This window comes from Dromiciops gliroides, chromosome 1, assembly GCF_019393635.1.
Source record: "Dromiciops gliroides isolate mDroGli1 chromosome 1, mDroGli1.pri, whole genome shotgun sequence".
Classification (NCBI taxonomy): domain Eukaryota; kingdom Metazoa; phylum Chordata; class Mammalia; order Microbiotheria; family Microbiotheriidae; genus Dromiciops; species Dromiciops gliroides.
In genome coordinates, this window is record NC_057861.1 from 723,282,814 (window position 1) to 723,309,959 (window position 27,146).

General features: G+C 37.2%; 1 protein-coding gene across 1 annotated transcript in view; it reads left to right on the forward strand.

The window, feature by feature from the left end:
• The window catches only part of CNTN3 (contactin 3), a 450,405-nt gene that overhangs the window by 162,016 nt on the left and 261,243 nt on the right, over window positions 1-27,146 (forward strand). The window contains exon 3 of the mRNA XM_043979112.1: window positions 18,358-18,484. Within this exon, the coding sequence (XP_043835047.1) occupies window positions 18,358-18,484 (127 nt within the window). The remainder of the gene's footprint in view (window positions 1-18,357; window positions 18,485-27,146) is intronic.

The window sequence follows — 27,146 nt, forward strand, 5'->3', positions numbered from 1 at the left end:
CACAAAATATCTCATTTGGGGAGGCATGTGCCACCAAATAAAAGAATGGAAATGGATATGATAATGCATCAAGTCTTGCTATCCTTTTACACCCCTTGAAGTCAAACAGCCTTCATTCCAGTTGCTACAATGAGCGTTCTAATTTAAGTTCAGAGAAGTTGTGAATAAATAATTATTTTGTCCCAAGAAGCCAGAAATCAGTGTTTTCTTTTTTCTTTTTCTTTTCTTTTCTTTTTTTTTGGGGGGCAGGGCAATGAGGATTAAGTGACTTGCCCAGTGTCACACAGCTAGTGTCAAGTGTCTGAGGCTGGATTTGAACTCAGGTCCTCCTGAATCCAGGGCTGGTGCTTTATCAAACACTGTGCCACCTAACTTCCCCATCATTGTTTTTTATAGGAACGAACTGAAAAGATTTTCTCTATGTAGGTGCTTTTTTTGTAGTTTCAGGGTAGTGACATTGGAAACTAGATAGAAAGTGAGAAATGAATATTAATTGGAGTAATTAAATCCCATTAACCTAAACTGTAGTTTTGCTTTTGCTTATTTTTTTTTAAATCTCGAGTTGTCTTAAGGGAAAAAAAATCAAACTTTGCTTTGAAAAAGTAGTAATGCCTTGTATTTGAATGGTATTTTAAGGTTAAAAAATGCTGTCATTTTAACATTCCAGTTTGGTAGGGAGTACAAGTGATTTCTTCCCCAATATATAGAGAAGGAATGTGCACATCAGAAGTCAATTACCCATGATGACCAAAGGGGTGAATATCATCAGGATTCAGAATAAAGCACAGGCCTTCTACCTCCAATTCTGTTGTTCCTTCAGGTATCTGTACACAAATCACCATAGAAGGAGCAATCCATCAGCCATGGCTGTGTGACCTTGGAAATTGTTACTGATTCTTTGGTTAACTTGATTATTTTACTGCTTGTGCTGGATCTACTCTTCTGATCTCAAGAGTAGTTTGTACATTTATAATTATCCAGGGAAGCTACTTCTGTGGAGAAGAGACAAGTCATCCCCACCAGGTACCAACCAACTGCTATGCCCAGTGTGGGCAAGCCAGCCTTATTGAAGCATCAGGACACCCTGAGGGAGAGATAGGAGGGAGCATGTGACAAGTGGATCAAACTACCATCACCATCTTGACCACCATCTCAAACCCTGATGAAACCTAAGAGACTTGGGAATGGCTGTGGCTCCGAAACCCCTAGTGTGGCTTCCAAACCAGCTTCCAGTTGAAATCACTGTGGAGAAGGAGGCCACCTTGTCCATCACCATTAGCAACAATTACTGATCAATTGCCACTAACCAGTAGACCACAAGAACCCTGGGAAATGAAGTATGCTCATCTCCCCAGACCATCGATCCTTCTTCCAGACTAGCCCCCACAGCCATTATACAGGGAAGCAATTCCTCTGGAGAAGGAGTAAGCCATCCCCACCAACTGTAATTCATAGGGCATGCAAGTCAGGTGGGGTGACCTAGTGAGGACACTCTAAGAGAAGAGACAGAAGACAGCGTGTGCAAAACTAGGCAGACCACCACCACTACCTTGATCACCATCTTTCCTGAGATCTAATGGAGACAGGCCAGGACTCTGAACCCAAGAGCCTTTTGGAGAAGAATCACCAATTGCCATCATCCTTGGAGTCAGCCCCGTGGTGATACAAGTGCAACAACTTTTTCTGCAGTTGCTACAGACACATTTACTGAAGACCAAGAAAAGCAAGTTCTTGTCATCACAGTCCTTGTCCTTCACAGTCCTTGATCTTCAGTCTGTTATGTCACCTATGTTCTGATGAGACAAATCTTTTTTTTTCCATCCCTCAGTGCACTGATGGGCGCTGGGCTTCTTGCTCCAAAGGACCTCTTTCTGCCCTGGAAGCCTCCACGCCTCATGCTTTTTTGTTGTTCTGTTACTACTGCTGTGTTTTGTTCATTGGACAGATCTTTGTGCCAGGCAGGTTTTGTTGTTGAGGAAAAATGTAGACAAAAATTACTACTGGAGCTCTGTGTGTGTGTGTATGTGTGTACAACATAAAGTAAAGTGGCAGCCTTGCTAAGGAGCCTGGGGAATATTGGTTCCTATCAAACTGTAAATCGAAGTGGCCTTAAAAAATGGTTTTAGTGAATCAGTGTGGTATCAATAACAATAATAAACATATCTGTGAAGTCCAAAAAATGGTTCTGTCAAATGGTTGAAAATCAGAAACTATTTTATCAGTAGATACGAGCATTTAAAGAGACATTACTATGTTATTTGTCCTTGCACTCTAAGAACTCTGGGACTTTTTTTCACTTATAGTTGAAACCTTTTATATGTGTTATCTCCCGCATTACAATGTGATCTCCTTGAGAACAAGGGCTGTCTTACTTTAGTATTTGTATACTCAACACTTAGCAGAGGTAAGTTGTGCAGTGGATAGACCACAGGCCTTGAAGTTGGGAGGATCTGAGTTCAAATCTCACCTCAGACACTTACTAGTTCTGTAACCCTGGGCAAGTCACTTAAACTCAATTGACTTAAAGCCATCTGGGACCACCTCCAGTGGTCCTGATATATACTTTACCACTGGACCCAGATGGCTCTGGAAGAGAGAGTAAGGTTGGTGACCTTGCATGGCCCTTCCTCACTTAAATCCAATTCAGTGCAAAGCCATGACATCACCCTGATGCCATGCTCATTTTGGAGAATGAAGGACAAAAATCAACTTAGCTTAGGGTGTGCTTAATAAATCATTCATTCATCCATCTATTCATCCATTCATGTATATACCTCTGGGTATACAGGTTTGAATGGTGCATATGTAAATTGGATAATTAAGAAAGACATTGAGTGATTCTACCTTTATTAAAGTTGAGTCCTTCATCTTACCTCCATCCCATTTCTCCTGAACTATTGCAATAACTTCCTTCTCCCTTCTTTAGATCTCTCCTCCTCTCAGATGAGAGGTCTCCCTTCCTCCTCTCACTCTCTCCCATGTGATCATTAAAAAAGATATTCCTGAAATATCCCCGTGTCATTCTCATACTAAAAAATTTTTAATGGTTCCCTATTATTTCTAAGAAAATACTAAGAATGTTCTACCCAGTTTGTAAACATCCCCTTCTGGCTCCTACCAACCTGTCTAGTCTTATGAAATTTCTGTCTCCTTTCCAGTTAAAATGGCTTAAAAGATGTTGCCTAAAGTATGGTATTCAATTGTCATCCCTATTGCCTAGTAAGTTCTGAATAACTAGTTATTGAATTGAATCGAATGGAGTTTAATTCCATCTCCCATTTTGTGCCTTTGCTCAGGCATTACCCTAGGTCGGGATATTGTCTTTCCTAAGCTTCCTCTTAGAATCCTGAGCTTCCTTCAAAACACAACTCAGTAAGGGCAGGTAGGTGGTGCAGTGAATAAAACACTGGCCTTGGATTCAGGAGGACCTGAGTTCAAATCCGGCCTCAGACACTTGACACTTAACTAGCTGTGTGACCCTGGGCAAGTGACTTAACCTTCATTGCCCTGCAAAAAAAAAAAGAACAAAAAAACAAAAACAAAAAACAAAACACAACTCAGTGGCCACCTCCCCACAGGCTCTTCCTCATCTCCCTAGCTATTAGGACTCTCTCCTTTCTGAAAACCCGTAAGATCAAAAACCTTGAGCTGGAAGGAATCTTCCATTGGTGTCAGAAGCAAGCCAGGCAACTCTCCCGAGTGCAGCGGAACTAGATAAAAAGGCAATTGGGAAATGTTTTACAAAATCAATAATAATACAATAAAAGATAGAAAATGTTCATTTGTGGCTTTCTAAATTAATATCCAGCTCGTTGAGTTTGACCCCACTCATTTGGTCTGCTTCATTTTACAGATGAGGAAAGTAATAGAGGTTAGGTGACTTGCCAAGTGTCACACAAGAGAGAGTTATGATTTGAAAACAGGTCGTGGTAGCATAGAGTCAGAAGGAAACTTAGAGGCATCTAATCCATCAAGCTCATTTTACAGATAGGGAAACTAAGGCTAAGAAAAGTTAAATGACTTACCCAAGGTCACACAAGTAGGAAAGGACAGAAGGCTCAAATCCAGTAGTATTTACACTGTTCTGAGATATGTTTCTTACTTGGTATGTAAGTCATTTTTACTTATCAATCATTCATTAAGCATGTATTACATTCCTATTCTACGTTAGGTACTGTGCCATATGTTGGGAATACTAATACCAGACTGAAATCAGCCCTTCTGTCAAGAAGTTTATACTAACACACCTCCCCACCCCCAGAAAACCCCCTTCAGTTAAATGTAAGCATTTTGAGGGTCAGGACCATTTCTTTTTCATTGTTTTCCCCCCTTTTGTATCTCCAAGACTGTGCATGTATTAGGTGCTTAATAAATGTTTGATGAGTTTAATTGACTGTATAATTATGCAGATATATATTAAATTTAGATTGTTTACAGATCCAGAAGGGTTCTTGAGTGTACATTTAGCATGTACTGATAGAATAATGTTCACTGCATCCTAACCAAGGCCATAAAGAATGTTTTTGCATGATTGCGCAGCCAAGCAAATTGAGAATACTCCAGTGCTGTGAACATTATTTCTTTTGTGGGAGAAGAAAGAAAATAAGCATTCAGCAAGCAACAGGATAAAAGGACCTAATGTGTTTTCTTGCCTCATGAGGCTTTTGAAAGCTCTTTGCTGATGTTTTCTTGAGCTTCCCATTGATATATGTTGGTGAATAATTGTTTGAAGATAAGGCCAAAAGTAAATACTTGTTTCAAGGATTGGCTTACATTGTGAGCTGATGTAATGGGAGTTACAAAGGGCCAATTAAAAAATAAGACAGAAATGACAGCCTATTCAGACTGCTGTTCCAGGTATGGTATTTCTGAATAAGCACTCCTATCAGACATCATCCCCTCTGAGACCTATGTCTGTAACCACTATCAAAATAACTACTAGCCCTTGGAGGGGGCGTTTTCAGCCCATTTTCTTTCATATGGTATATATGTGGGTGCTTCATGAAGCAAGTCATCATTTTGTTCCTATTCTCCCACATAAATTATTATGGGCCTCAATGAGATAATGTGAAGAGATTGAAATGAGTACTAACCCAAGCTATGATCAAAATTTATAGCTGGAAAGGACCTCGGAGTCTATCCACTTCAACTCCCTCATTTACAGAGGACAAAGCTGTGGACCAGGGCAGTTAGATGACTCACCGTGAGTGCACAACCAGTGTCAGAGGAAGTTCAAACCCAAGTCCTTCCTGATTCCAGAGCCATTGTCTTCTCAATTACATTTAGTCAGGAAGGATTCCTGGCTGAGACTGTGTGCCTCTTTTCCCATTACTTAGACATCATAAATGCAAGGAAGGCAGCTGCACAAGCCTGAGGACCACTGTGTACTGGTTTTAGTTGCCTGGATACCCATTGACGGAAGACTCCATGACCAAATTGTCAGGTTCTTGATAGTGAACAACTTTTGCTGGTGCTTGGAACGCAGGCATAGTCAACTTCCCAGACAAAAATCACCACCTTTCCTATATGGTAGAACTTAGAACACTTCTACTGCACTGACATAGATGTCAAGAAAACTGCCATGATGTGCACAAGAATATGAATTTGTAGTTACTAACAAAAAATAGGCGAATGAGAAAACATTAGCTAGTGCCAAAACATGTGCTTACTTTTTTATTTCTATTCATTTCTTATTTATTTCTGAGGATGGTCACATGTGTCAAGAATATGAATTGATGGCAACAAGTGAAGGGAACAGGTAGGATTCTGAGCTAATTTTCTTTAGTAGAACAATCATTATGGTCACACAATTAATAGAGATATAAGAACCCCCACAACAGATATTTTAAGGATAATTTATTTGTTGATTGCTTTGTAGAGTAAGATAGGAAGTGATTTTCCTCATATATCAGTAAATGGGAGAACAGGCTTCAAGCACAGACCCTGAGTAGCATCTCTCTGCCTACCAAAATGAAGTGGTGGTGGCACATCATATCACGACATCCAGTTTTTAAAGGTGCCTGGATTCAAGGAATATTTGAAAATAATTTCAAAGAAGTTCAAAAATATGATTTTGCCTCAAATATTTTGCTTTCTTTTGTTTTGTCTTGCATTTCACTTCATTTATGGGAATACTAGCTAGATGAGGCTCTTTTTAAAAAAGAGTTTTAAGGGACCTAGAATGTCTTTGTTTTGTTTTATAATTTATTTTCTTTTTCATTGAACAGCAATTTATTTTCTTTCCCTTTCACCTGCTGCCCATTTGAAAAGGAGAAAAAAATAACTTTCTAATAAATACCCATAGTGAAGCAAAGCAAATGTACACATTGGCCATGACCAAAAGTGTATGTCTTATTCTACATCTTGAATCCTTCCCCTATCTGTCAGAAATTCAGTACCATAGCTCATCGTGGATTCTCTCCAATCATAGTTGTCCATCATATTGATCAGAATTCTTAAGTCTTTAAAATTGTCTGTATTTAGACGGTTTTGGCTATATTATAAATTGTTCTCCTTATTCTATCCACTTTGCTCTGCATGAACCTAGACCTTTTTTCTCTGAAACTATCCCTTTCATTCTTTCTTATTGCACAATAATATTAAATTACATTCATATACCATTATTTATCTAGCCATTTATATGCCATTATTTATGCATTATTTGTTTATCCATTTCCCAATTTATGTGTGCTACCTTAGTCTCTAGGTTTTGACTGCAAAAAAAGAGCTTCTCTCTCTCTCTCTCTTTATATATATATATATATATATATATATATATATATATATATCTCCTTTTCCTCTTTCTTTGGGGTTTAGACTTAGTTGAATTATTTCTGGGTCAAAGTATAAACATAGTTTAGTGATTTGGGGAGAATTTTTTCACATTGTATTGCATAATGTTTGTACCAATCCACAGTTCTACCAACAGTCCATTAATGTACCTGTTTTCCCCATATACCTTCCAACATTTGTCAGTGAATTTTTTGGTAAACTTTGCCAGTTTGAGGAGTGTGAGTAGGAACCTCAAATATAGTAACTTTCATGTGCATTTCTAGAATTATTTGTAAATATAATTTTCTTGATATCATTGGGTTTTTAATGTCACCTTAATTTCTCCAAGTATTTTTCTTACTTCCAGAGAATGATGTCATATAACAATCAAGAATAATAAAGAAACATTTAAAAAAAAGAAGAGGGGAGGAAAATCAGAATAACTGATCAATGAATTGAAAAAAATTTGAAAATATATACAATGTACCGCACTTGTGGACCTCCTACCTCTGAGGTGTATTATTTTCTTATACCTCTCCTTTGGAGCCTTTCTTGTTCTTGTTGATGTTGCAATAATCATTTTTGACTTGTCCACAGGTATGCAGTCATTGTAAATGTGTATATAGATGACTGAATGCAAAATAATTTCAGAATACTCAAAACTTTGGGGAAAAATAAGGAGAGGCTTCATGTACAGGGTGGCATCTGAAATGAGTCTTCAGTGAATATAAGTATTTAAAGAGGTGATAGTGAAGAAGGGGTACACTTTAAGCATGGACCATGGCTTGTGGAAAAGTTTGGAGATAGAAGATCCATCCTCTACTTCTTGTCTTTTTAAATTCTACCCATTCAAGACTTGACACATGTTCTTCTTTCCATGTAAAAGCTTTTGCATACACAATCATCACTTCTTCCCTTTTTGTCTCTGAAGTTCAATTGGACAATATGTAATATAGTTCCTTGGGATAGTTGTATTATCACTGTAATATTATTATGGAGAGGCAACATTTCTCTAGCATGTTAAGGTTGGCAAAGTGCTTTAGATTTATGAAATCATTTGATCTTCCAAACAATTCTGTCAGATAGATACTAGTATTATCCCTTCTTTACAGAGGAGGGAACTGAGGAGAACAGTTTAAGTGAATTGCCCAGTAGCACACAATTAGTAAGTAAATGAAGTGAGATATGAATGTAGGTTATCCTCACTCTAACTCCACTATTCCAAACCCTCTCTCACGATTCAGCTATTACATTTGACTTGTATTGCTTTAAGTTTTATATTCCATGATCTCATACTTTCGCTCCTGTGAGCCCCTTGATGCCAAAGTGCAGGTCTCATACTTTGTCTGTTCTCCAAAGCCTCCCCTTGCATCTTGCCTTTGTATCAGATGCTCAGTGATTATCTGTGAATGACTTGATCAGGGCACATCTCACTGTAATTGTAACTCAAGATTTAATTATTTTTTTTCTGCAGAGAAATTCCAGTCTTAACCTAAAGTTCAATCTCCAACATTCCATCCCAGCCATGGGCATCTTTGGGATGAATCAACTCAATACTGAGAAACCTTGACCTACTCTTGTTTGTAAAAAACTTAAACTGTAGATGTGATGATTCCTATTAAAAAACTTGAAAGCTGCACAGCAGAAGCTGTTTTTTTTTTAAAGCTATGATTAATGAAGTCATTTCAGTGCTATTTATAACAACTTTTCAGCATGAGAAATTTTGAACACACTGTTGAAGTTGTATATAACAGAAAAGGAGATGTTAGAGCTTTTCTTTTGTAAGTAAATGGACCTGTATTGATTATGTTCTCTCCTGAGTATTGTCAGAGTCCCACTGAAGAGCTAGCATAAGCTCCTAACTTCTTTCAAAAGCATTGCCTTGAAAGCATCTGGCAAAAAAAAAAAAAAAAAAAGACAAAACAAAACATCTAACCATCATTAGGGAATTATCAATGGATATCAGGGATGTTCAGAAGCAGTAGAATAATTAGCAGAAGACAATGAGACGCATTTATATGTAAATATTAAATACTAAGAGATCATTTTGATATATCAGAAAGTATTCATCTTAGTTTATAACCATTAAATATTGAGTTAGAATTTCAGGTAACTTGAAATAATTTTAAATAATTAAAACAGTAGTTTTGTTATTAAATTCTTAAGAGAAAGGAATGGGCAACCCAAGAACTATCCCACCTATTTTGGTATTATTAGGGTTCTTGTTTTGGGGCTGGACGGAACTTCATAAGCACTGTGGTGCAATCACCCTTTTTTTTTTTTTACATATGAGGAAACTGAAACTCAGCGGGTTTAAAGAGATGTCCCAGGATTACATACCAAGGTTTTCTTGACTCCAAGTACAGTACTCTATCCATTAGACCACACTGCCTCCATGTAGATTCATCATCATACGAATAGTGGGCCCTTATATGGCTTTCTCTGTGTAGTAAAGAAGCATTTCAAGGATTAACAAATGCTTTTGAGTCAGTATAGATTTTACAAATTAAGATTAGAAATGTGTAAAGTAGGTTCTTGGAAGCTTAAGTTTACCTCTAGAAACTTAATAGCACCTACTGTGTGCCACAAACTGTGCTAAGCACTTTACAGCTATCTCATTTGATCCTACGAGAACCTTGGACAATAGATGTGAGTATTCTCTTCATTTTATAATTGAGGAAACTGAGGCAAACAGAGATTATGTAATTTGCCCAATGTCACACAGCCGATAAGTGCCTGAGGTCTTCCTGACTCCAAGGCCAGCACTCTGTCCACTGAGCCACCCAGCTACAAATTCTAAAATGCTATCACAACAAGGACTACAGCTTCCCACATACTTTTGATACTTCTTTTCAGTGGTAAAATACTCATCCTTGGTCAAACCACATTTGGAATATTATGATCAGTTACGGATTGAGGGATACATTGATAGTTTAGAGAACATCCAGAGGGGGGCGTGAAGGCTGCTGCTGGTCCTTGAGTCCTTGGTTTAGGTTTTATTTTCCTGAACACCCCCACTCCCAACTGCTGGTACCCTACCTCTCATAGTTCCTTGTATTTAACTACTTTGAGGCAGTGTGGTTGGCATAGTGGAGAGCACACTGAGCTTGGAGTCAGGAAGACCTGAGATCACACCTAGCCTCAGACACCAGATAGGTGTGAGTCCCTGGGCAAGTCTTCACCTCTGTCTGTCTCAGTAGGGATAATTATAAAACCTGTGCCTCAGAATTGTTGTGAACATCAAATGGGACATTTGTCAAAGCTCTTAGTGCCTGAAACAGAGTAAATGCTTAATAAATGCATGTTTCCTTTCTTCTTTTGTGTATTTATATACAAATATAGGTATATGCACACATGGATTTATAAACTCGATTTTACATTGTGCATAATTTCCTTCATCTGTACTTCTTGTCTCCCACATTAGCATGTAAGCTCATTGGAAATCACGATTGTTTCATTCTTTTCATTTGGATACTTAGCACTGTCTGACATATAACGGTACTTAATACATAATGACTTATTTAATAATTGAAGATACATGAGAAGCAGTTGAAGGAATTGAGGATGTTTAAGTTAAAGAAGAGAAGAATTTAGGACTTAATGTCAAATGTATTTAAAAGATGGTAGAGCTTAAGAGGAATTAGATTTCTAATTGATCCCAGAATACAGGACAAGAAGGAAGGATAGAACCTGCAGAGGTAAACATCAGGACAAACAAACAAAAACAAAACTTTACTAAAAAGGAGAGTTTTGCAGAGGTGCAGTTCACTACCTTAGGGATTCTTGAGTTGTATTATCAGGGATTCTTTTGGTGGGATGACTTGTAATGGATGTCACCAAGGTCCTTCCCAACTGTGGAAGATCCGGTGAAATACTGTATAGGGAACAAGCAGGGTTAAAGCTACAGAGTAGATAGAGTGTTGTACTTAGAATCAGGATGATCTGGGGTTGACTATGTCCTCTGAAAAACTTACTAGCTGTTCAAACCAGGAAAAGGCACTTAACCTCTTTTTTTTTGGGGGGGCAACTAATTGTATTTTATCTAGTTGTTGTTTGTCCTTTTTACTCGAGGAGGACCAATGATAATGATGATATTTGGGTCAAGGTACAGTGTATTCAACTGTGGTTTATCAGTTCAGTACAAACTTGGAAGTCTCTACCACTGGTTGGGCATGGTCTGTTTGCATATTTGGGATGGGTATGTCTCTCAGTTTGTGAATCTTATATTTCCTTTGTGCTATTGCGATTCTGCTTTGCTCATAGAGCACAGTGCCTTCTTTGATTTGGGCTGGTGGCAGCATCTCCTTGGCTCAAAATTGATACTAAAGTTCTTCAGAGAGACCTTGGGAGTGTCCTTGTGTCACTTCTTCTGACCTCTCCATGAGTGCTTGCCTTGTGCTACTTCTCCACAAAATAGTCTTTTGCGAGTGTACATTTGGCATCCCACATAGATGATGAAGTTGACATACACATTGCTAGAGCTGCCTCCGCATTTGAGAGACTGAAAGAAAGTGTAGGAGAGGAGTACTGTTAGACTCCTTGCCAAACTGAAGGTATACAGAGCCATTGTCCTGACATGGTTGTTGTGTGCCTATGAAATCTGGACAGTCTACTGGCACCATGCCAGAAAATTGAACCCCCTCCATTTGAACTGTATTAGGAAGATTCTAAAGATTGTGCCAAGATAAGGTAAGGACACAGATTTTTTTCTTGAGCTGAACTGCTAAGAATTCAAACTGTACTGCAGAGATAGGTGCTCTGATGAGCTGGCCACATACCCCAAATGTCAAATGTACATTTACCTAAAAGTCTATTTTACCTTATCTAGTAAGGCAGCAGAAAGTTGCAATCTGCCTCAATGGAGGGTATTCTACCACGTTGATGTAATCACAGAATCAGGGGAAGGAGCAGTTAATTTATCAGTCAGTTAATTTAGTAACTTAAGAAGATACAGTTTCTTTTTTTTTAATAGTTGTTTATTTCCTTTTGCTGAAACTATATCACCTTCTCTAACTGATGTGGGAACTAATGTTTTAACCGATTCCTTGATAATATTGCCAAGCATGGAATTCCAACCATCAAAACTGAGAGAATACATGCCTAGTTCATCTTTGCTTTTAACATCATCATAATGTTGCCTTTTCCTCATCAGCTATCTTTGCCTATATCCTTAAATATCTTTCATGGGTTTTGTAATTTTCCCACCTCATTCCTGTGAGGTGGATTTCCTTCTCATCTTAGTTACAGACACTACATATATAAAGAAAATTGTCCCTCTGCACCTACCTGAGTGCCTTTATAGTCTTTTCTTTGAAAGCAAGATTGTCAATAAATGAGTCCCATGGCACCAGAAATTTTAATCCATTTTCTGGGCAGTGGGCCTGGTGGTATGTGTCCATTGGCCTTTGATTTTCAATTTTTCACGACTGACTCTTGTGCTGAGATTTCATTACTTTTGGACTATCCCAGGTCTTGAATGTTTCCTGACTAACCCAACTTACCTTAAATTTTAAAAAGAACCCCCGACTGCCTTTACAGTAGATTCATTCATGCTTCAAAAATACTATGTTTTATGTAAATCCTGCTTCTAAGAGGAGCATGTGAAAAGGAGGATGAACTGGGGAATATTCTTTATTTCTTACCTCCCTTACTCAGAAAAAACTCTGCCCCTCTTTTAGGTATATCATTTCTATCTGGCAAAGTAATGCAACTGCCAGAGCTCCCTTATCTATTTTTCATTGTCAGTCTTCATAAAAATTGTATAGAGTGCGGCCATTAGAATTGATCTGCCACTGCTTGATCTCTTACGTGACATTACCTTAGGAGCTCATAAAACTTGTACTTACACACAAAGGCAGCTTTAGTAGCCTGTGGGTGTTTAAAAAAAAAAATCAAAACAACATACCCCAGGAATTGGATTTGGGGACTTTTTGGTCTTGTTCGGAAATGGTATATCCCTTTTACTTTAGGTTATAAACCTCAAGTGGAGCTGCGGAACTGGACTGGTCTATCCAAAAAAGAAAAACAAAGGATCCCTTCACAAAAAAGCAGAGTTTATCATCCATCTGAATGTTACCTCAACTCCATTTAGTTCTACAAGTTTTCTTATAAGGCTCTTAGCCAAGCCAACGGGTCTTTCTTTCAGTATGAATTACCCATGGGATGTTCCTAGAAAGGTCAATTCTCTCTCTTTAAGGAAAAACAAATGTAAGTTTCAAAGAAAAAATATATAACAGATCCTCACCCACAAATGAGAAAAGGAATATGAATATATGCTATTAAGTTTTTATTATGGGTCAGTTTGTATTTTGTGCCCAAATGTCTATCTTCATGTTTTCTAATTCTGGTAAGGTGATCTGAAGTTGGCTTTATATATTTTGTGAAAATGAAACCTAAACTAACCTGTCACATCTGATTGCTAATCCATACTTGCCCTTTAAATAGTTATTTGCAACCAGGAAATGCATATTGCTGAACTGTAGGCTGCTTCCTTTTCTGGGAGGAGTCCCAAGGCATGGGGCTTTGGTCTTACCAGTAGTCACTTTGGCATTTTTAGTTATTATTGAAATTATTTTAAGCAGGGTGATTTTAAATCTTAGATTATAACCGTGTTTTGTGGCAAGGTAGATGGGGTGCCGAGGAAAGTCACTGAAAATGGAGGTAATAAGAGACCTTGCATGAATGGGCGTTTGCTTCTGGGTACCAACTTCTAAAGAGGATGTTTCATGCACATGGCCACCATTGTCCCTGGGTTTTGTATCTCAGCCCTCCTGGACCTTCTGGGGGAAAAAAGGATCCTCTTCCCTCTCTCATTGTATACACGATCATGCCTGCTGTTAGGCTGTCTCTAAGACTGTACCACTTTGCTCCCAATTATTTTTTTTCCCCTTGGTGAAAAAATAAATCTCCAGTTAAAACATTCATGTAGTCAAATGAAAAGAGAAATAATTAAAAAGTCTGGAAACTGCATTCTATTTCCAGCTTTCTAAGAGTAGCTGTGTTTCCTCTAAGTAATCATTTTATTTCACTGGGCCTCTTCTAGACCTAACCTGTGATTTTGTCAGTATAGGGAACTCCCAATGAAGAATCTCCCTCTACTAATAAAGACCTAAAATTGATTTGCTTTTTATAATCTTGGAGAGTTGCTTGGGGACATTGAGAGTCTAAGAGACTTAGCCTGGTAGTATCCACTGCCTGGCTTCTGTCTTTTCTTCAGGTCAAGACCTTTCTTCAGAAAGAAGGACTTTCCCAGTCCTCCCTAATCTTAGTGCCTTCACTCCAAGAAATTTTCTGCAATTTATTGCGACTGTATGTTGTTTGTACAAGTTTGCCCTAATGTTGCCTCCCCACCTAGACCATGAGCTTCTTGAAAGTAGGCACTATCTTTCTCTTACTTAAACACAGTGTCTGGCACATAGTAGGCACTTAATAAATATTTCTTGATTTACTGATTATGTCAGATGTGGGACTTGAACCCAGATCATTTTTGCTTGTAAGGCTAGGTCTCTACCCACTGAGTTAAATGAGTTACTGTGAAAGTCTCCATAAAAAAGTTAACTCAGATGTTTCAGGCCTAACAATCACAGACTGAGTTATTTGCACATTTTGCAGGTCAGATGACCTGGTGAAATCTGGGGCTGATGGGAATGTGGGCTACATAAATTTCCTTGATCCAGGAATGCCAGAATAATCTAAGAATAATGTTTTTTGTCCTCTGTTCTCTTAACCTGACCTAAAAGACCTTAGCAGGAAATAAAGAAGTCTCTGTTCTGTGCAAATGCTTTTCTTCCTCTTCTTTTTGGTTCCAAAGCAAATGAATGCCCCTCTGATATTCAAAAGTATTAAATCTGAAGTTCAAAGTGCATATTCCCAGTCAGCTAACTCCTTACAAGTCCTTATGCCATATTCATAGTTTCGTGATATCCTCAGCTGCTTTCTCTGAAATAGATGTAATTGTTCTTACCTGATGCATTAGAGATTATAAACCAAATTATTAGGTTATGTTACTGGTTACCTACATGAATAATTTTGCAAATCTGCATTTTGAGATCAAATTGTCAACCAAAGATACATGTTTTTATTTAGCTGAATTTTTTACTTTTAAACATTGTTATTTAAACTAAATAATAAAAAAATTCCTCCCTTGGTTCATTACAATAATTTTTATGATTAGAATAACAAAGCTTTTCAAGATATCCAAATAATTTTCTTCACAACCCTGTGGTGTAAGAAAGCATTATTATTATTATTATTATCATCATCATCATTATTTTATTTTTTGCGGGGTAATGAGGGTTAAGTGACTTGCCCAGGGTCACACAGCTAGTAAGTGTCAAATGTTTGAGGTTGGATTTGAACTCAGGTCCTCCTGAATCCAGGGCAGGTGCTTTGTCCATTGACCCACCCAGCTGCCCCCTGAAAGCATTATTATTGCGTGTTATTCTTTCCATTCCATAGATGAAGAAACTAAGCCTCACAGGGATTAAAGAATTTTGCCTGAGATCCTACAGGTAATAAACAGGGATTTAAAACCTAGTAGTTTAATACCTAGCCTTTATATAACACTTTAAAGTTTGCAAAGCACATTGTACATATTTGATCCTTACAACAATCCTGTGAGGTAAGTGCTATTATTATCCCCAATTTTACAGATGAAGAAACTGAGACAGGCAGAGGTTAAGTGACTGGGCTAATATCAAACAGCTAGGAAGTGTCTGCAGCAGGATTTGAACCCAGGTCTATCTTACTCCAGGCATAATGCTTGATTCACTTTAGCCACCTAGCTGCCATTTGACAGCTAGTGCTTAATTGTTTGCCAAAAGTTTACCATACTATATTACCTTTTTCCCCCTGCTTCTCTCCCTTCACTTTCCCCCCTCCCCCAACACACACAAAAAGCCTATTGCCTGATATGATCAATATAGTACAGAGAACCCAAGATTTGAAATCAGTGGACCTGAGTTCAAATTTTATCTCTGCTTGAAGCATGAACTCAGGCTCAGCTTTCTTATTTGTAAAAATGAAAGGGTAATTCTAAGTGTTCTCTAAGATCCTTTCTTGCTGTAAATTATAATGCTACTTTTTCCTATTCCTTGTCCTTTTTTTTTTTTTTTTTTGGTCTTTCCCCTACTTCCCTACAGCATTGTAAAACTGCAGTACTAAGTTTTTTCCTGTTGGCAGTTCTATATAGTACACCATAAACTTGTCAGAGAAAAGTTGATACACGACTAATAAATAAAATAAAAATTAAAAAGATAAATCCTGTAAAGAGTTTTGAAGTTTCTGGAATTTAGAAGAAAAATGTTGTTCAAAATAACAAGATATTTCCAAAACTTTTATCCTCCTTATCAAAATGTTCAGATGAGGAAGAAACTCCCACTACTGACCAGGGATGCTCTGGCATTTCACTGAAAGGAATCTTATTGACAAAACGGTTGTTTTTTTCAGTGAGTTCTTTGCTTCAGAAAACTTGTTGGGAGATGTCCGAGTTGGTTGATTTCAATTAAAGTTACAAGCAGAAAATCTAGAAACACTTTCCTTTGACATGCTCTTCTTTAGGAAGCCAAATATCTTATGGGGATCCAATGATGAATATTTCCTTGGAGGTTGTATTTAAGCCAGTGATTTAGTTTACAGGTTTTACTTCCACATTTAAGGGAGCCTGAAAGGGAGGACATGAAGCCTGTCGCTCTAGGAAATTATACCTTAGAATTTATTGGAATGTGAATATGCTGATAGGAAGAATCTGTGACTTCAGTGGCATAGGGAACTTTAAGTTTGGGGATCATCTCTACCAGTGCAGGCCAAAATCCTTCTTTGACTTAGTAGCTAAGTCCTAGAGTTCTCCTCAGGCGCATAGAGGTTCATAGGATCCTTGTTTTAGACATTGGAAGTCATTGAGTCTACCCTGCTCCCTTTTCAGGTGAAGAAACTGAGACCCAATTAGATTGTCTGCTCATTGAGGGCAGGAACTGTCTTTTGCCTCTTTTTGTATCTTCAGGGCTTAGCACAATGGCTGGCACAGCCATATGGTAGGCACTTAATAAATATTTATTAAGTTGAATTGAATTAAAGTCACTTGCCTAAGGTTACACAATTAACACATCAGATGAGATTTAAACCTGTCTTTCTAGCTCTCAAGATCAGCATGCCCTTAATGTATCCCACTTCCTCTACCTAAATGTGAAAGAGCCAGATTCTAGTCATTCCTTTGTGTCTCTTATTTAAGTAACAATGAACTTAATTTATGTTACTCCTTTTATTAGCCTGCAATTTCTGCAAGAACTCCTCTAAAGCTACTCAGTCCTTATCAGATACACAAAGAACTGTCTTGGAAGGATCATAGAGTCACTGGACCATAGACCTAGAGCTGAGGATTAGTCTAACCCCCCTTTTGTTACAGATGAGGGAACTAAGGTTAAGGAAGATTCAATGAAAAAAAAAAAAAGGAAGATTCAATGACTTGTCCGTAGTCATGCAAGTGGTAGCCTTCAGAGGCATTATTTCAACCCAAATTCTCTGATTCCAATCAATGACTAAACATATTAAGTGTCTACTATGTGCTAAGCATGGGGCTAAGCACTGGGGAAATACAAAAAGAGCCAAAAGACAACCCCTGCTCTTAAGGAGTTTACAATCTAATATTCCAGAGCTAGAGTTTCCATTCTAAATTTGTTAGTTTTATACACTGTCCCACTGGGTCGGTGCAGCAGAAGTCCTGTGTTCTCCTCCACAATTACCGATGTCTTTCTTCAGCCTGACCATGCCCGCTCTCCTGCATAAGCATGACAACTTGGCAAAAATCAGGAGCTGCAGTTTCTGCTTAGTGCTGCCCGTTACAAACCAAAGATTCCACCGATTGTTTAGTGCTCTCATTTCAAAGATGGCAAAACAACATCATCAACTTTCAGAATTACATCCATCGGCAGTGGCAGCTTTTATGAGGAGGATTAAATGTGGCCATTCGTTGGCTTTCAAACTTCAGTTTTACATGGAGTGTTTTGACAGGAAATATCTCGCTTAATAGTTTATTCTCCAATAAAAACTTGGCTCTTTTGAATCATGTTGAAAAAGGTTACTACTGTTTGGTTGAGGAAAGAGTCAGAATGCCTGGATTATTATTAGTATTTTTTAAGCCAATCCTCTTTCCATCTTACTAATATTCATTTGTTATTAAAAGTTAAGTCTATAGGCATTTATTATTTAGCATCTCAAATGTGCAAGGCATGTGCTGAGCACTAGAGATACAAAAAAAAAAAAAAGCAAAAAAATAATAGTCCTTGCTTGCAAGGAGTTCACAGTCTAAAGTGAGAGACAATATGCAAACTACTATGTATAAACAAGATATATACTGCACAAATCGGAGATAATACTAGAGGGAAGTCACTGAGATTAAAAGGCCTGGGAAAGAATTATTTAAACCAATTCCCAGACTTAAGATGGCATTTAAGGTGTGTCTCTTTTCCACCAATGCTGCTGATATTTTCTAACCTTATTTTACTCATTGATTTTTATTATATCTGTTCATGGATTTGGGAATAAGTGCCAGGCTTTATTTACCTAGTTTGTCCCTGTACCACCCTACAGGTGATGTTACTTTACAAGGTCCGGTGTTCATTAGAGAGCCGAGCAACAACATTTTCCCTGTTGGTTCGGAGGAGAAAAAAATTACTTTGAATTGTGAAGCCAAAGGCAACCCTTCACCTCATTACAGGTACAGTACTCAGTTTTGAACATCTCCATCAGTAACGCACTCATAGTTTAAATTGTGATTGGGCCTTTTACATCAAAGCATGGCATGTCTGTGGTTGCCTATGTTTGTCTGTGATGCTGTAGCTTAACTTGGGATGATTCCGTGTCTTTGCTAGTGAATGTCACTGGAACGCAACCAATGTATAAAATCTGATTAAAGCCAAAGCTGCATTTGAGTGAGCATTCCCTTAACAAAAGGGCAGGGTGACAGCATGCCTCTGGTGCATTTACAGTATGATTATGGGGGTTTTTTTTGAAGATATGATTTACACTCAAGGTTTCAGAAATGAATCTATTATGAATACTGAAGGATGGCTATATTCATCTTTCCCCACTGAATACCTCTGGGGCCCTGTAACTTCCAAGTAAATAGCACAAGGAGGTGGGTTTGTATTTGGACCAAGGAAACTGGAACAGTATTTAGCAAGCCAGGTTTACTTATTAATGATGTAATCTTTCAGGATCCAGGATGCTCAGAGGAAGTCTGATCAGTTTTCATGGTATTTTCTTCATCTTCTGTAGCCCTAACTTTAATTTTCCAAATTGCATCTTTGAAGCCCAGAAGTAAAACAAACCTCACTAATTTGGATGAACTGCTCTATAGGAGGACTATTTAAGATTCAGATAATTTATAAAAAAGGATTAATTTTCATTAATTTCATATGTTACAAATAACTTGAAATAAAACAGCAAAATTTATCTTAGGGGATGAACTTTAATGAAAAATACAATGATTTATAATTTTCAGTTCTTAAAGTAAATTATACTGATTATGTACCTTACAAAGTAGTACCACACAATTCTTAAATTCTTTCACCTGCATTATCTCATTTCAATGAATGAAAAGCATTTATGCACCTCTTATACTAGCTTCCAGCACTATGCTAAGTGTTAAGACTAGAAATACAAAAGAGATAGTCCCTTGCCCCCAAGGACTTCTCCATTTAATGAGGGAGACAAAACACAAAAAGCAATGATAGTCTTGGAAAGGAGTTATGATCTGGGAAATAGCTAAAACAGTGAGGGGAAGAATAATCTTTTAACACATATCTTCAAGGTCCAGTAGCAGTGATGATTTAAGTATAGTTCAAGGTCACTGGTTGGGAAAAAGACAGAGGAAAGAGGAGGGCTCATGACTCCAGGTAATGCAGAGGTGAGCTAAGGTTTAGCTTTCTCTAGATAGTGAGGTCCTACAATTGTACCTATTTGTGGATCACTCCTTGCACAAAAAGCAGTAACTGAACCTCATAATTCCAGAATGACTGCCTTCTAGCCATTGCTTCTGTGATACTGCTGTGTTTATTTTTTTTAAATATTTTTAAATTTTATATAGATACACCTTTTTGTTAGTGAGGCAATTGGGGTTAAGTGACTTGTCCAGGGTCACACAGCTAGTAAGTGTTAAGTGTCTGAGGCCAGATTTGAACTCAGGTACTCCTGACTCCAAGGGCGGTGCTCTATCCACTGTGCCATCTAGCTGGCCCTAGATACATTTTTTAACATTTTTTTTAAATGTTGGGTTTGGGGGCAGCTAGATGGCACAGTGGATAAAGCACCAGCCCTGGATTCAGGAGTACCTGAGTTCAAATCCAGCCTCAGACACTTGGCACTTGCCAGCTGTGTGACCCTGGGCAAGTCACTTAACCCCCATTGCCCTACAAAAAACCAACCAAACAAAAACCAAATAAATAAAATGTTGGGTTCCAAATTCTCATCCCCCCTCCCCTCTGCCCTTATTGATAAAGTAGGCAATTTGATATAGGCTATACATATGCAGTCATGCAGCACATATTTCCATATTATGTTACGAATGAAAGAAAACACAGGCAACAAAAGCCCAGAATTAAGAAAGTAAAAAAATAGTATGTTTTGATCTGTATTCAGACTCCATCAATTTTTTTCTCTGCATATGGATAACATTTTTCATTATAAGTCCTTGTGAGTTGTCTTGGATCATCATTTATCTGAGAATAACTAAGTTGTTCAAAGTTGATCATTGTACACTATTGCTATTACTGTGTACAATTTTCTCCTGGTTCTGTTTAGTTCACATTGCATCACTGCATGTAGTGATAATGCTTAAACAACTATTGACCCCAGACCTTTAGAAATCACTCCAATGAACTTTGTGTTTATGGTATTAGTTAGTTGAGCAAATCCTTTTTGTTAGTGTTAGTGGCAAGATAAACTTCATCTAATCCCCTTTTTCCCTAAATCTCACCAAGTTTTCCATAAGTAGCCTTAACAGAGTTTTTCCTTGTTCTCTTAGCCTGGTCCTCTTACTCCTGTGTATGTGGATGTATATATAGATGTGTAATATGTGTATATTTACATTCAAATATACATCATTCTATTCATTCCTAAAGTGGAACATCACTGCCCTAAAGAGAATGAGCAGGCAATCAATAAGGCTTCTACACAAAGCACTAATGTAAGGGAATTTTCTTCTGCTGGGTCTGTGACACACCCTAGTGATGCAGCTCAGCATCACCTTTTCCATTTGCAGCCTTAGACAGTGGAACAGAGCATCAAAAAGTGAAGTGCCTTGGGTCACCCAGCCAGGTTGTGTTAGAGGTGAGAATTGAACCTAGGTCTCCCTGACTCAAAGACCAATGCTTTATCTATTCTTCCATACCAAATTCCTTAGTTTTCATCTTGTTTCAAGCATATCTTAAAAGGTATAAAAAGGGATAAACTTGAAAATTTAATTGGTTAAAGGACATGAGATTTCCCCTTGTATATATGTTTTTAAAACAATTCATTAGTACTGTTGTCCTTTTTTCGATAAATCCACTGTTTTACCATTGTAGTTACTCCTTCCAATATGTGGATCATAATCCACCCATGCTCTTTCATCTATATTGTTGGCTTCCTACTCAATAAAATAAAATCCTTTATGTTTCTGTAACACCAGTGCGGGTCACTGTGAAGAGAAGAGCGGGCTGGCCTGTACTGTCCTTTTTGTTCCTTCCTTCCTATTGTATAGGGGTAGAAATGAATCCTTCCTAGTCTTTCTTTCCTGTGAGATTATTCAGGCTACCTACCTACCTACCTACCTACCTGTCTGTCTGTCTATATCTATATCTATATCTATATCTATATCTATATCTATATCTATATCTATATCTATATCTATATCTATATCCATATCCATATCCATATCCATATCTATATCTATATCTATGTCTATATGAGATTATTTAGGCTATATATATTTTCCCCCCTAGTTTACTCTCATCTACCCCTTTTTTTTTTCCTCTGGAGATTTAATCATTCACACCCTGTTATAAGAATTAAAATGTTTTTAGCTTCCAGAGATAGAATGGTCTTCATGTTCATATGTTCATTTTCAATTTTATTGGAATTTATAGCAGACGAAAATTTATTAGCTTGGAGCCCACAGGTAGGGGGGAAGTTGTTATTAAGACAAAAGTTTGGGTCTCTGCCCTAAACTGAACTTTTCACTTTAGCTAAACCCAAGGCATGTTGTTAAGTCCTGCATGGTAGCTGTAGAAACCTACCTCCCACCCAGATCTGATGGACCTAACTCCTTCCTTTTCGTGAATGTCTCACCAGCTGTGTATCCCTTTAGGAATGTTCATGTGTAATTCAAGTCCAACTTCTTACTCAAAGACCATAACAGTACCAAATCACTCTTAGGGCCAAACAAACATGTTCATGACCCTGAACTATAGATTACAAGATGCTATTTGATTCTAAAACCTTTATAACAATTATTTAATGTGAATCTCTAAATATATCTTCTTTTATCCTTAAACATTTCAGATTTTGCGAGCCAGCCAAAAGTCCTTATTCTATGAATGCTGAAATATCCCTACGATATTTTTATCTTTGTGAATCCAGTTATGCAATAACATATACAATTCGTTTTTAGAATCAACGATATGGACAAGATGGCAATAAGGAAACCTCAGCACTTTCATAGTTCATTTTCTCACTGTTCTGGGAAGTTCTTGTAGTGTTATAGTGAATGATTTAGAAGATAGGGGTCAGGAAATTTAAACCTTGAATTGATTTCTCATTTTAGAGTAAAATAAATTTTCCATGCTAGATCATTACTAAGGGCATTAAGAAACATACAACCTTACCATGCAACTCAAGAGTAGGAAATATTCAACCCTCCCATTAATGCTATTTTAAAGTTCAAAGATCTGTCAAACTGGGAATTCAGCGAAATGCTAGTTTTCCCTTTATTAGTAATCTAGGGGCTCAAATCCTACAGGGAAATCCTCTTTCCTTTTCTGATTGGAGAATAATGCTCTTTTCAGAAGGTGTACCTGTTCACAATTCTTTAAGACATGTGCTCTAACTAAGAAATAGACCCTGCTGATCCCTGAAAGTAAATTAAGTATTAGCAAACTGTGGGTTCTAATCACAACCGTATCTATTTAGATGACAGCTTTAGTTCTGTCTGAGCTCTTTCCACTTGTCACTTTTTAATGTTGGATTAAGTAACATTCTTTGGCATCTTGTTCCCATAGCTGCCCTATCTTTCTGATGTAAATCTGTTTGCCTGTTCTTTGGTATTATCTTTGAGAGCTTACCCAAGAATCATGTCCACATGCAATAGGTAGGGGGTAGATGAAAAAGGAGAGCATAAATATGTTTTGTAGAATAAAATGAAGGCTATACATGGTGTGCACAGTCACATTTTTTTTTTATCATTTACCGCCATTTGTATTTGTTCCTAGGAAGGCACAATGAGCACTAGCTCAAAAATTCCAGAACCTGTGGTTCAAATTTTACCTCTGACATTTACTACCACTGATACTCAGTGAGTCACATGCCCTCTTCCTGACTTGTTTCCTTATTTGTAAAATAAAATGGCTGAAGCAGATATCCAGAACGTCCCTTCCAGATCTAGACCTTTGATGTAATCATTCTGTAGGTTCTTTCTGTACAGAACTGTCAATTGTGAGAGGCTATGTGAGGCTCTCCGTTGTGTATTCAATAGTTAATTGGTTTCTGGTTAGTGGAAGGGCAAAGTTTAACAGCTATATAGAAGACTTTCTGGTAAGAGCCGCTAGCTTCTCTTGCTGGCTCTGTACCGAGAGAGGTTTAAATCAAAGCTTGTCTCTTGTTACTGTCCCACTGGATAAAAGGAACTCTTAATTGTCCATATTAGGAATCCAAAAGTTCAATGATCCTCATGAGAAATTACTTGTCTTAAGGTTTAATTGAGAATTTTATTCTCTCTTTTGCATTCCACTACCTGTGCCCTTAAGCCTAAATTTAAAGGTTAATTACCATTCAATCTAATTATAATTGCCTATGGTGCTAAAAAAAAAAAGTTATCCTTAGGGGGTGACTACACCTTAAAATATAGCAAGGGTTTCTTCTGTTTTGAAACTTGACTGAAATTTAAATATAACGAATCTAGAAAATATAGTTGTATTTTCTATATTGATTAAAGTAGAAAAGACATTAAAAGGAATATATGACATATGTTGTTCATATGCATGTGTATATACATGTAGACATGCATGTGTATATTTGCATGCACATGTCAGTGTACATCTATGTGCTTCTTTGTATGTATTGTATATTTATATGAATATATATTGTGGTCATTTTGTATTCTTTTTTTGGGGGCAGGGCAATGAGGGTTAAGTGACTTGTTCAGGGTCACACAGCTATTAAGTGTTAAATGTCTGAGACCGGATTTGAGCTCAGGTCCTCCTGAATCCAGGGCTGGTGTTCTATCCACTGTGCCACCTAGCTGCCCATCATTTTGTATTCTTATACAAACATTTGTGTTTAGAGATAAAACACATTTAGGGAAGCATTAATTGCAATGTTCTATTTGATTTTCATTTTGCAGTGTAGACATTGTGGTGTAATTGATCTGCTGTTGAAGGACCTGGGTATGAATCCTACTTCAACCACTGACTAGCCCTGGGACATTGGACAAATCACTTCTCTTTGGTCCTCAGTTTTTGTTTTAGTAAAATGAAAAAGTCAAACTAAAGGACCCTTACCTAAGCCTCTTTCCTGATCTAAATCTTATGACAATGAACATAAAACTCCAACTTGTGATCTCTCTGTATAGATGTGTTAGATGTGTGTGCATGCACACATTTTAATTCCTGGCATCATTACAAACTCAGAGGCAGTTTAGTATAGCTGATGTTCTCTCTGTTGATGTAGGCCAGTAAGATCCAAGCCCCTCTTGCCCACAGAGGGGCATAGGCTATGGTAGAGCATGGTATGGATATAGAAGACTGTATTTTCAACTAAATAAATAAGACGGGTATAATTGCTTGTTATCCATTAGTGCATCTCTCTAGTTAGTCTTATCTACACGGGTATGTTTTTTCAATGGTGTCAACTCTCTTCATCTGTCTTTATGTAAAATTTCACAGACCCTAAAATCTATGGGCCATATAGCAATGATCAGGCAGTTATTGTCTAGAAAGACATGAACCTCTTTGGAAGCAGTTATCATGTAATCGTATTTACTTAGTTAAGAAAAAAGGCAGGAACCTGGAAGGTGGTGATACCTTGTTAATTAACTTCTTGTTTTGGAGATTCATGGTTGGTTATGTTATCCATCAGATCCCATAGTTTGCTTCAGGTGAGTGTGGCTGCTTCTGTTGCTTAATACACCAAAACTAAACTAACATATGAGTACAATGATAATTTCCTGTGAGTGAAATGTTGTAAAGAGGATCGAGTTTCTCACGGGAAACATCATGAAACACAGTTGGTTAGATCTATTTAAGAACAGAAATAGGGAATCAAGGAATTCAGTGATAAATATGTACATATATACAAATACACATGCATACACATATATGTGTGTGTAAATTCATATTGTATTTTTCATATCATGTATTTCATTTGGAAGATTTCAGATGCAGATTAGCTTATTAAAGTACGTGAGAAGTATTTGGTGGCTTAAGTGAATTGAGCTATTTTGTTTTCTTAGCTGTGAGGTAATCAAAGTTTATTCAAAGTCCATTACCTAACCTTGGTGGACTACTAGTAATAAAACAGAGACCTAATTTTGTTATCATCTCCTCATTAAAACTAAAGAGCAGGTAGGTGGTGACATAGTAGAGAATCAGGCCCAGGAGTCAGGATGACTCATCTTTCTGAGTTCAAATCTGTTCTCAGACACTTATTAGCTATGTGACCCTGGGCAAGTCACTTAACTTTGGCTCAGTTTTGTCATCTGTAAAATGAGCCAGAGAAGGAAATGTCAAACCACTACAGTATCTTTGTTTGCCAAGAAAAGCCCAAATGGGGCCATAAACAGTCAGACATGACTGAAATGATTGAACAACAAGACTTCACTAAAACTAGCACAAACTTGGCTTTAGTAGTAATGTACCTTTCCAAGGACAGTTGCTTGTTTGCTTTTAGCTTACTGCCTGTTGAACAATGAACGATTCACCTGTGGTATTATGATCATCAGAATGTCTTTGGCCTCTCTTTCTCTTAAAGCTAAACGCTTAAATAATTTATCAATGACTTAGAAAAGGAGACTATAATAAAAACCATTAGACTAACGCATTTTCAGCAGCATGACAATTTAACTCATTTATATCTCTGGCAATTATTGCTGAAGCCTAACTAGCTATTTTTGGATAAAGTATTGAATATGCAAATGTAAGCATTCATTCTTTCAAAGGCTGTAATTATTCTCATCACTTTAGTAAACATATTAACAAACATACCATTGAACACAAATGCATTTGCTTATTAATTTGAAAGCAGCATCTGAAACCACAAATTGCTTCTTTGATTAAATTCTACATGTTTTGGTCTAAGTCCAGATATAGTATAGCATTTTTATTTAACCTGTTTTTTATAGATGTATAGTTTCCTAAATATGCATGTGGATTTTTTCTCCTTTGACTATGTTTAGCATAGATTAAAGAAATGAAATTCTGTCTTGTCTTCATTGCAGTCTCTTGAATGATCATATTTTTTCTGTTTTTAAAAATGATATAAATTTAATAATAGTGTATTTGCTATGAACACATTTTGCTTACTCTGCTTAAAAGCAATTTGTTATTTAGTGTTTCCTCAAAGCCTCTGTGTCCTTCTGTCTTTATGCACTATCCCTTAGTAGTTTCCCTCTATATGTTTAGTTGTCTTTATTACATCTCATCCTGAATATTCAATCAAGTAATACCTCCATTTCATCATCACCCAATCTGAGCTCATTATTTTCCCCCTAAATTTGTTTTTCCTTCATACATCATTTTTGTATCTCTCTTACCACCTTTTGTATATGCTAAAACATGCAAAATGTGTTTTGGCACATCCTAGGATGAGGATTACCACTGAGTCTTCCCTCTGTGAAGGCTCTATGAAGGCAGGCCTATTTGTATATAAATTATATTCTAGGACAGTGGAGGGCTAAGAGAAATGTTCTCTTTCTCTCCTATGAAGCGATCCCATTCTTTGCTAAACCTGTCTATATAGATCTCTATCTATCTATCTATCTATCTATCTATCTATCTATCTATCTATCTATCTATCTATCTATCTATCTATCTAACTATCCATCCACCCATTTATCTACCTATCATTGATCATCTATCATTTTTCTATCATTGATCTATATCTATCATCTATCTACCTATTTGTCATCT